Source organism: Plecotus auritus, assembly GCF_963455305.1.
Source record: "Plecotus auritus genome assembly, chromosome: 7".
NCBI lineage: Eukaryota > Metazoa > Chordata > Mammalia > Chiroptera > Vespertilionidae > Plecotus > Plecotus auritus.
Window position 1 is genome coordinate 159,538,647 of NC_137774.1, and position 12,172 is coordinate 159,550,818.

Below are 12,172 nucleotides of genomic sequence, written 5' to 3' on the forward strand. Positions count from 1 at the left end.
GCCTTCATGTGACTATTTCAAAGAAATAAAAAATGTTTTAAATGGTTCTGCAGCATTTCTAGAACTCAGGATTATTAGAATGTATGATATTTTAGTAACTGAGAGGAGTAACTAACAGATAGGGAAACATGATTGCTTATGCCAGAGTTTTACTTCAGTTAGATGCTTTGGTTTCATTGGATCGCTTTGGTTCAGCAAATTCAAAAGCCTTCCAAAATAGCTCTGTGCTCTTGTGCCACCCTTTGATGAGGCACACTATGCTCTTTCTCAAGTGACAAGATCCGTATGTTTTGGAAAGATTATTTTCTGGATGCATGGATTGCGGGATAAATTGTATCCCAAAAATGAACAAAGGGAACCTTAACTTTTTTTATGAATCTGAGCTATGCCACGGGTGTTTGTTTGGTTGGTTGGTTAAAGACAAGGCCCAGCTGCTGAAGTATCCCACAGGGTGTATATGGATTAAACTTGATCCCATCTATTAGTCAAGGTCAGTCAACCCTACAAACACAGCTGTTTGGGAGGCAAAATCTCAAATAAATCTGCTTTACCACTCACATTCTGTGTCTGCAAGTATCTTAAAGTGTGACATGTGAGAGAAATCCCCTAGACTTCAAGCTAACTGATGTTTCTCCAAGTAAATCACTGTAAGATTTTCAGAGCATACATTTTCAATTAATTTATTATGGTGAAATGGACAAACTGTAATCAAAATAATAAATGCTTCTGAAGAGTGAAATTTTGTTATTGAAATGAAAAATAACACTTCAATATGACGAATTTTCTTGAGTCTATACCTACATAATCATAGGGGAATTGAGCGCCAGATGATGAACTTGGGTAATTGGTTTAAAATAGCTTCTCTTGAAGAAAATAAAAATATGGCAATAAAGGTAATTACTACTGAAAGTGACTGTTTGCTATCATTATAACTTGTTTGCCTATTTTTTCTAATTTGAATAATGAATTTTCATCTTATTTCAGTATAATGCATTTTATTTTCAATTTTGACATAGAATTAATGTAAACATATTTATTCTCTGGCCATTGATCATATTAGTTTGAAATACTTTACTTTTATTGTTTTGCTTACTCATCTCCCTAACTAAATGGATACCTAAATAATTTTCAGGTTTTGCTATTCCTTCTCCTTTTATATTTTTTATTTCCTGTACTCCCTCAAATAAATATTTTTGAATGAATATAGAAAGCCTCCAATATTGTCTACTCTTTAGAAAAGGAGCTTATAAATATTATGTAATGGACCTAGGTTATATTTTAATCTCTTGTACTAACGAGCTCCTTGATAACATTTCCATCACTCTGTGCTTCAGTTTTCTCCTCTGTAAAAACAGCCTACAAATAAGAGTGATCTCGTGCAGTTGTTTTGAGTTATGTAATGAACTAGTGTTTAGAAAACACTTAAAGCACAATGCAGTACATTATAATTGCTCAACAAATGTTAGCTTATAGTACCTGTTACAGACTGCTTTTGTATGTGTATCAGTTTTCTTGCAGTCTCACACATCACCCCTATATAGTCTTTATTATGGGGGAGAGTAGAATTTGAAGAATATTTTTAAATGTGTTGTCCAGTTACATATACTCCTGCTTCAATTTACACTGGTTTACTGTTGAAAACTGTGGACTACAATATAAAAAATTCTCGAAATTCTATTTTTTTTAGGTTTTACCATTAATCCCAATTTAGAACCTAAATCACTTAGGCCAGTGGTTGGCAAACTGTGGCTCTGGAGCCACATGCGGCTCTCTGGCCCCTTGAGTGTGGCTCTTCCACAAAATACCATGGCCTGGGCGAGTCTATTTTGAAGAAGTGGCGTTAGAAGAAGTTTAAGTTTAAAAAAATTTGGCTCTCAAAAGAAATTTCAATCGTTGTACTACTGATATTTGGCTCTGTTGACTAAAGAGTTTACCGACCACTGACTTAGGCAAATGGTTACCAGATATTATTCTTGCTGGATGTTTTTCAAAAGATCAAATTAATATTATCATTTGCAGAAAAACTATATATGTAAGTTCATAAAATATTAAGATGCCATGTTTGCCTTTTGAAGGTTTATAAAAGGAAATAAATGAATTTTATTATAAAAACTAGAGGCCCAATGCATGAAATCCGTGCAAGAGTAGGCCTTCCTTCCCGTTTGCCGGCAGCAGCTTCCCTCTGGCACCCGGGACCCGGGCTTCCCTCGCAGCCTTGGCTTCATCAGGGAGGTTGTCCAGAGGATGTCTGGTCTAATTAGCATATCACGCTTTTATTATTATAGATTATTTGATAGTAACCTACTAAGAATATTGTCATCTATTTTTTATTGTTTGATGAGCAGCTTAATAGAGCTATGCCACTTTTAAATTTTTAAAAAGTTAGCATTAAATTATTCTATATTTAGTCTCCTAATATAGTTTTGAATAGTTTCTTTTTTTCTAACATTTCTCTTTACCCTTTTTATGAGTTTTTATTTCTATGGGCTAGGCAGAAATCCAAGGTTACTTAAGCAGAACTATTTAGTTCTCCTTGAGTTGAAATTCAATTGCAACTCCACAAATAAGACTCTTGGGACCCAAGCATAGCTGATATCTAGCCCTTATGTTGCAGATATCTCAAGGGTGTTAGGTTGCAAAGAAAATTAAAATTGAAATAGTAAGAGTCAAAGGACACATGCCTAGCATTCTGCCTACCATTTTCAAACATATTTAAATACAGGTTTTTATTCCATAAATTCAAACAAAACTATATTTATTCTAAAAACATTTAACAACTAATACTAGCCCTTACGTTAGAAAGCTCTGTGCAAAGTGTGTAAAAGAGAGGGGATTATTCTGATAAAGAAACTACACATTTTTAGATTCTTTATTTTGCTTACAAACAGAAGAAACCCCCATTATATTTCAGACTGACAGTTCTGAAGTGATCAGATTTCTAAAATGGGGAATATTCTGCCATATTTCATAGGGCTGTATTAATAGAAACATAATCTGGACTTTTGCTATTAGTTGCAACAGAAAACTTTCAGGCTGAATAATGTTTCAATTTCAGGTCCAATTTTCGGATGCAGAAACTGTTGTTCTCTAGAGAGTACCCCCAAATGAAAAGTTTCTTGAAGACAGGTTAATAGTAACTAACTTCAGATAATACATGGGTGGGCAAAAGTAGGTTTACAGTTGTGAGTACACGAAACTCAGAATTCATTGTTTTATTATTTACTTATTAATTATTGCATTACTTATTATTAAGTTACTTTTGCCCATTCCTGTATAAAAACCAGAATGCTAATTGGTTATATTTTAAGGGATGCTATCTTTTTCATTCATCAACTCTTCTCACACCTCCTATGCAGTTTAGCATTGGGCCTCTAGGTTAGACATATTAGGAGAAGGTTTTTTTGTGTGTGATATGAATTCAAGTAAAACAAAAAAGTAAAATAATTTCAGTGTGCCATGGCCTAATGTTTTGAAAAGCCCAATGACAGCCCTTTCCCACTATTCTGTAGTGTTAGAATCTGGTGTCTCTTCTTTGAAACAGATTTGCCTTAAACTTCTTGTTTAAATTGCTTTTACTGTTGAACTTCCTTCAATTAACATGTAATTATTATTAGAGAAATTAGTACACAACAGTCAATTTCTTATTTTGATCACACAGTTATAGGTGATACCTTTTGTCCCTTAATATGTGTTATTTTCACTAAATGAGCTCCTACATTTTAGTGAGATGCTCTATATCTTAATCTGCATGGTAATATTAATTTCTGCAATGTTTTGGCATGTGTATGTATACACAAGTAGTCATAAGGTTTCACACTTTAGCAATATATTCTAAATATCTTGTTAATACATGCCTATCAGATACTTGGGTTGTTTTTCAATTTTACTCTGTTCTAGAAAGTAAGATGAATTCTGTGATATTGTCATCCTCACAACTACCTATTCAAAATATTTGTCCAACTTCTGAGATTTTCCTCATGAAAAGGGTCTCTGTTACTTTCAATGGAAACTCTTATATCTGTGCTTTGGAACCCAATCCTACTCACCTTTTTAGGTATTTCACTCTTTCAAAATGATAACTTCCTTCAAGAAAGACAGTGCTTAATATTTCCCTTCACAGAAAAAATAATAACTTGTTGAAACTCACTTCTCTGATGACATAAGGCTTCATTTTATTCTGATCTCTGTTTCAGGTAATGATGCCCAACAAAGTGTCATAACTCATGGGCTTCATATTCTCACATTCAATATATTATTGAATCCACTATAATAACAATCCCATCCTTTCATATTTTATTGAAACTTTATTCTAAAGTTAACCAGTCATGCCCATCCTGCCAAATCTAATCAACATTCACTAACCTCGTTCAGCTTAACAGAATTCACCAGGATTGCCCATTTATATCACTTCTTTATTGGTTTCTCTATTGCCTGGCTCTCCCAATTTTTATCTTCCTTTCGGCTGCCTCACTCTTTTTACCAGCACTTTCTTTTACCCAGATCCTGGGCTGCTTTAGACTCAAAAGGTTGAGTGCTGTAGTGTTCAAATCTTTCACTTTCTTTATTCTTACAGTTCTCTCCCAAATGAGCTTGTACCATTCCCATTACCTTAAATTTAGGTTGATATATCTCAAATTTATATTTCCTGTTCAGAAAACACACTTAAATTTCACACTCACATCTAAGTCTCTGCTTTTTTGTTACACACTAGAGGCCCAGTACATGAAAATTCATGCACTGGACGGGGGGTCCCTCAGCCCGGCCTGCCCTCTCTCATAGTCTGGGAGCCCTCAGGGGCAGGAGGCAACCCAGCGATCAGGAGAAAGCGATGCCCCATCACACCTCTGCTGCTGCCACTGCCTACAGCGCAAGCCTCGGCCAGCCCTGGTTACCTGAGCCTCAGGCCGGCCTGGGCAGCTGTGGGGCTGAGAGGACTGGGGGCCTCCAGAGGCAGGCGTGCAGAGCGGGCCCGGTCTTGCCACATGCCTGCTGCCCCAGTGGGGCTGAGGGGACTGGGCGCTGCCATCTTGTGGCTGTGGGTGCCGCATTCTTTGAGGGCATGGCAGTCAATTAGCATATCCCCTCCTTATTGGCTGTGGGTGTTTCCATCTTTGCTATGGCATGAGGGTCAATTAGCATATTCCCACTTTATTAGATAGCATGCTTATCTAACTGACATCAAAGGCATAATGGGTTAAGGTGAATGATTTCTCTCAAATTGTTTTTCTCCCAAAGAGAGTATTTCCCTTACCTCTTTTTAAAAAGTATTTTTAATGATTTCAGGGAGGAAGAGAGAGAGAGATAGAAACATCAATGATGAGAGAGAATCATTGATCAGCTGCCTCCTGCACACCCCACATTAGGGATAGAGCCCACAGTCTGTGACTTCCTGGTTTGAACATAGGTCGATGTTCAAACACTGAACCACACCAGCTGGGCTCCCTTACCTCTTTGTCCAGATCAGTAAATGGGCTTATCCATTACATGGTAGATCAAACACACACACACACACACACACATGCACACACACACACACACACAAACTAAGTTATTTGGGATTTCTACCCTTTACTAATGCCACTTCAACAAAAAGTTCCATAGGTTGTGTCTGATATATATATTATTATTTTGTACAGTTGTTTCAATTCCCTTCTTTTCCCCCCACCTTTGTCCAAAATGGCACAATTTATATTCTGAATTGTTTTTACATTTCTACAATCCAAGATTTAAAGTAGTCACTGTGATTTTTTTCCATAACATAAACAAATCGTGTTATGGGAAAACCATTGCTTTTTTCAAAAAAGCAAAAACTCCTTATCATGTGCTGCAGGGCTTGTCCATCAAGCTCATTCATTCTGCTGGCTGCATGGAAGGATGCATTTGTTTCTAAAGCAAGTCAAGCCCTAACCAGTTTGGCTCGGTGGATAGAGCATCAGCCTGCAGACTGAAGGGTCCCAGGTTGAATCCGGTCAAGGGCATGTACCTTGTTTGCAGGCACATTCCCAATAGGGTGTGTGTAGGAAGCAGCTGATCGATGTGTCTCTCTCATTGGTTTTTCTAACTCTCTATTCCCTCTCCCTTCCTCTCTGTAAGAAAATCAATAAAATATATTAAAAAATAAATAAAGCAAGTCAAACTTTTTCCTTAAACTGGATCTTTGCATGTTGGTTTTCTCTATTCAAGTGTTCTTCCCTTGGCACTTTTCATATAATAGTTCACTTTTTATTCAGGTCTAAGATAAAATGTTACTTAAGCTGAGACCAATGCAAAGGGAAGAAGTATTAGAGGTTTAGGAGAGAAGACTTTTCCTCTCTCCTTATGGTTTGGAACATTTTTAGAACACGTGATTGTTTATTATATTATTTATTCACATTCATGTTAATTCACTATTCTGAATAATGTGAAACCCCAAAACTTTGGGGGGTAAAGAAAAAAGTAATTTAAGTCCAAAGCGTATGCCACTGTGAGTTAGCTGAGGATCAGCCGAACTGAGCTGGCTTTTGTTTGCTGGCTCTGTTAATCTCCAGGGCATTCCATCCTGCAGCGGCTCACGTACCAGGTAGTTCTACCCCAGGCTGGGCATCCTGAACTGGGACAACTCTGCTCATGCATCACCCATCTTTTCTGGGGCCAGTGGACTAGCTCCGGCACGTACTCGTTCTGGCAGTGGCAAAGCATACGAGGAAACATGCAGTCTCAGGAAACCTAGACGCAGACATGGTCTAGGACACCACTGCTTTCAAATCATTCTTTGCCCAAGTAAGCTGGAGGCCACTCCGACTGTGAGGAGCCCTGAAAAGCACACGAATTGGAGAAGGAAGAGTTGTGGTCAGTAATGCAGCCCACCTTCCATTTATTCCATTTCTCATTCGTTGACTAAAAAAAGGTGCTAGAGGATGGACATACGATGATAATGAAATATTTTTTTTCATTTTATTTTTATGATCAAACCTCAGCTACAATGAAACTCTAATATAAATTAGTCTCTGACATCTCCTTCTATCCTAAAATGTTTGTACATGTAGCAATGAGAAATTTTATTATGCATTTGATTTTTTTCTGCCAATATACAATTGACTTCCCAGAGGTGATTTTTTTCTCTCCTTTATTAATTATTGCATTTCTACTGTCTACTATTCTATTCATGGAATTTGGTAGGTATTTTTTAATTAGTAATTAAACTAAGCATAGTATTAAAGACAAACTGAGATAAAAATAATTGATGTCACTCTATGCAAATATAAAGTTGCCAGCCCAATCTTAAGAGCCAGACATAAAAGTGTTATATATATATATATATATATATATATATATATATATATATATAAATGTTTGAGTATCTCATTTGCTTCAGTTTTATATTTTTTATTATAATATCAAGTAAAAATACTTATCTATTTTCTTATCTAGATACTTCATTGACTACAATGCTGAAGATGACAGGTTTTTCAATATTGATGCCAGTACCGGATCTATTAAGACTACAAAGGTTCTTGATAGAGAAGAAACTCCGTGGTACAACATCACAGTTGCTGCTTCAGAAAATGGTAAATGACTTGACTTTATGTACTACAGGAAAATATGTCACTGTACAGGAAGATTTATTCTGAGATTTTCTCATAAGCAGGTCTCTTACCATTTTTATTTTTGATGCCAGGATCTAAGAGAGTGCACAGAATGTACTAGACACAATTTTACTCATTGTCAGACACAGTGAATACCACATATCCATTCTCCTTTACCTTAATCCTGGCATAGTGGTGAACAGTTGCATCATGGGCACTTAGTCCTCATGCTTGAGTCAAAGCATTTGGTTCTCCTTCTAACTGTGCTTATATCATACTTATAAGTAAGTCATCAAGGGGCTAGATTCTAGCCGCTAGAAGAATGGTTCTTCACACACTTCAGTTTAGAAGAAAAAGAAATGAAAATTGATCATTGTTCTTGAATAATTTCATCAATATAACACCCCTCCTCAAACTTCAATTACCATTTAGAAAACTTATTGTAAAAGCAATAACTTGGAATTTCAATAGGCAGGACTATGCCCTCTTTGAGAAAAATATAGGAGATACAGAATAATGCACTATGGTTAATACCTAAGTTCAGAAAAACACAAGCATAAGTGTCAATTATTATTTGTGAGTTTAAAAAGTTGTATATGACTGTGTTCAAATGAAATTAGAATAAAACTAAGAAAATGGATCTATCATAACAATGAATTCTTTCTTTACATATTAAGTGATCAACCAAAGTCTAAATTACCCCAGGTCTAGAATTTATGTTTGCAGAAATTATGTAGGCATTTAAAAAAAGATTTATATGTACTTATTTTATATATATATATATATATATATATATATATATATATATTCATTAGAAACACACACATATAATCAACTTCACATTAAAAAATATTGCTATAGACATGAAATTATGCTCTCTTTTTCTTTGCCCTCAGAGGTTACGCCTCCTCCATGTGCCCCGTTCTAAGAAGCCACTAATCTAGATTTTATTTCTCAAAATCAGCGATTTTCAACCTTTTTGTCTCATGGCACACATAAAATAATTATTAAAATTCTATAGCACCCCAAAACTATATTATATTTTATGCTGATCTGACAAAAAGGGGTATAATTTTTATTCACTCATACGGGATGATAATTGTTGTGTTGGCTGTTGTCATTTTTAAATTTGACAATCTAAGGGAAAAGAGGTCAGTGCCCCTGACTAAATAATCAGGTAGTGCATGTTTTAAAAACTCTTGTGGCACACTGGTTGAAAACCTCTGCTCTAGCTGTTTTAGTCTGTTCAGGCTGTTAGGTGCTTTAAATGATAAACTTATTTCTCATAGTTCTGGAGGCTGGGAAGCCCAAGATCAAGATGCTGGCACATTTAATGTCTGGTGCGGACCAGCTTCCTGTTTCATCCATGGCTGCCATCTAGTGGTGTCCCCACAAGGAGGAAGGCAAGGAAGTTCTTAGAGGTCTCTACTATAAGAATACTAATCTTAATGATGAGGCCTCCACCCTTATTACCTAATCACTTTCCAAAGACCCCACTTCCTAATACCATCAATTGGGTGTTAGGTTTCAATATATGAATTTTGCAGGGATGTAAACATTCAGTCTATAACAATACATTTACTTATTATTGGCACTTCATATAAAAGAATCATATAATCGGTGGTCCTTTATTACTGGCTTACTTCTCTTAGCATAATGTTTTCAAAGTTCATCTACATCATGGCATGTCATTAATTCATTCTTTTTTATTGCTAAAAAAAAAAAATATCCCATTGTATAGATATACCACATTTTATTTATCCACTAGAGGCCCGGTGCACGAATTCATGCACCAGTATGGTCCCTTGGCCTGGCCTGTGGGATCTGGCCGAAACCAGCTCTCCAACATCTCCCGAGGGGTCCCAGATTGCGAGGGGGTGCAGGCCAGGCCAAGGGACCCCACCGGTGCACGATTGGGGCTGGGGAGGGACACAGGAGGTTGGCCAGCCGGGGAGGGACCACAGAAGGGCTCCAGGGGTGTCCAGCCCATCTTGTTCAGTCCTGATCAGCCAGACCCCAGCAGCAAGCTAACCTACCAGTCAGAGCATCTGCCCCCTGGTGGTCAGTGCATGTCATAGCAACTGGTAGACTGTCTGCTTCTTGGTGGTCAGTGCATGTCATAGGGAATGGCAGCCTTAGCATATCATTAGCATATTACATTTTGATTGGTTGAACAAACTACCAGATGACTAGACACTTAGCATATTAGGCTTTTCTTATATAGGATTCATCACTTGGTAGACATTTGGGTTGTTTCTACTTTTTGCCCAATATGAATAATGTTTTGACTATTAATGAGAAAGTTTGTGTGTAGCCATGTCTTAAATTATTCTGGGTATATATCTGGGAGTGAGCTATGGAAATTATATTTAACCATCAGAAGTACTTAACTGCCAGTCTGTTTTCCAAAGTGGTTACATTTTACATTCCCATCAGCAGTATGGGAGTTCAATTTATCTATGTTGTTACCAATATTTATTATTATGTATCATCTTTGTTATAATCATCCTAGTGGATGTGGGTGATTGCTCATGGTGGTTTATGCAATTTTATAATGTCCTTTGAAACAAATCAATAAGTACACTATGTTAGACTTCTTATTCTACCTTTTGTGATCTATAACATTTACTCAAGTAGCTTCCATTTAGATTTTTTCAACATCATATTCTCTTTGAAAATAAGCAGTCACTAATTACTTTTAAATGAGTGTTATAAAGAATATATGAATGGGTTCATTTATGATCATTTTAGTTAATTTTCATCCTATCTAATAAAAGAGTAATATGCAAATTGACCATACCTCCGCTACACCCACAAGCCACGCACACAAGCCACGACCACAAGCCAATCAGGAACGAATATGCAAATAAACCCAACCAAGCTGGCTACGGCCACAGAGAACAGGAGGGAGGCTTGGAATGGAGGAAGCCAAGCTTTCTGCCGACCTTGCCGGCCTAGGCCTCCACTCAAGGCTACGAAGTTTCAATGATAGATGATACACAAATCCAAACAGAAATGACAGCAGCCACGGAGCTGGAAAGAGCAGGAGGCTAGAGTTGCCCCCAGTGATGAAGGAAGCCAAGCTTTCCACACACCCTGGCCGGCCCAGGCCTCGCTTAAGGCTACAAAGTTTCAATTATAGAAGATACATAAATCCCAACAGAAATGGCTGCCGCCACTGAGCAAGCAGAAGGCTTGGCTCCGCTCCAGGCTACAAAGTTTCAATTGTAGAAGATAAATAAATCCCAGATACCAGGGACTCCACTTGGGTCGCCGGGGGGCGTGACCGGCCTGCAAACCACCACAGGCCCCTCGCCCAGGCTGCCCCACGCCCCAAGGGAACCCCCACCCTGATCCGGGACACCCTTCAGGGCAAACCAGCTGGCCCCCACCTGTGCACCAGGACTCTATACTATCTAATAAAAGAGTAATATGCAGATTGACCATCACTCCAACACAGAAGATGGTTGCCCCCATGTGGTCAAAGATCCTGCCCCCATGTGGACAGAAGATGGCCACTACAAGATGGCCAGCAAGGGAGGGCAGTTGGGAGGGACTAGGCCTTCAAGGGAGGGCAGTTGTGGGCAATCAGGCCAGCAGGGGAGGGTAGTTGGGAGGGACCAGGCCTGCAAGGGAGGGCAGTTGTGGGTGATCAAGCCTTCAGGGGAGGGCAGTTAGGGGTGACCAAGCCGGCAGAGGAGGGAAGTTGGGTCACCAGGCCTGCAGAGGAGGGCAGTTAGGGGCAAACAGGCTTGCCGGGGAGCAGTTAGACATCAATCAGGCTGGCAGGGGAGTGGTTTGGGGGTGATCAGGCTGGCAGGCAGAAGAAGTTAGGGGCAATCAGGAAGGCAAGCAGGCGAGCAGTTGGGAGCCAGCAGTCCTGGATTGTGAGAGGGATGTCTGACTGCCCGTTTAGGCCTGATCCCAGTGGGCCTAAATGGGCAGTTGGACATCCCTTGAGGGGTCCCAGATTGGAGAGGGTGCAGGCTGGCCTGAGGGACACCCCTCCCCCTGTACACGAATTTCATGCACCGGGCCTCTAATTTTCAAAATAATCACAATAGGTGTAGAATTGCATGTTCTTGGTCACCTGAGGAAAATTTAATGACTGTTAAATGCTAAAGGCTCATTAAAAATTAGTTGATAAAATAAAGGAATAAATGGATTAATCCAGAAAGAGGTGATGAGAATATTATAAAGACTCAGAAAAGATCGTGCAGTTCTTTTGGAACAGGCTCGATGTATAGAATATGGAAGGGACAAATTTTTGAAAAGGATGACTGTGTTTGTCAGAAACAATAGGAACTTATTTTATAATAAAATCCAGACCAACTCTAGTGGTTTTGATCAAAAACCATACTGTAGGTTGCTCTAAATCTTACCTCAGTCCAAATAATATTTGCATCAAATAGAAACTAATTTATGCCTATACATGAGTTCATATATATCATGAAAATTGTATTATGTGCAATCATTACCAAAGGAGGGGCCCATTTTCTCTGAATTAATGTCTAAAATATATACTTACTTTTTTTTTTTTTTTTTTTTTTACTATTTGCCAGTACTTTAAATGGGAAATGAGTTCATACATATCTACTTAGTAAAAG

The 12,172-nt window shown here is 38.2% G+C and overlaps 1 protein-coding gene across 13 annotated transcripts in view; it reads left to right on the top strand.

The window, feature by feature from the left end:
- CDH18 (cadherin 18) overlaps positions 1–12,172 on the top strand; it is a 727,687-nt gene that overhangs the window by 676,351 nt on the left and 39,164 nt on the right. For all 13 annotated transcript variants that reach the window (XM_080682139.1, XM_080682135.1, XM_080682142.1 and 10 more), the window contains one exon: positions 7,411–7,547. In XM_080682139.1, coding sequence (XP_080538265.1) covers positions 7,411–7,547 — 137 coding nt within the window. The remainder of the gene's footprint in view (positions 1–7,410; positions 7,548–12,172) is intronic.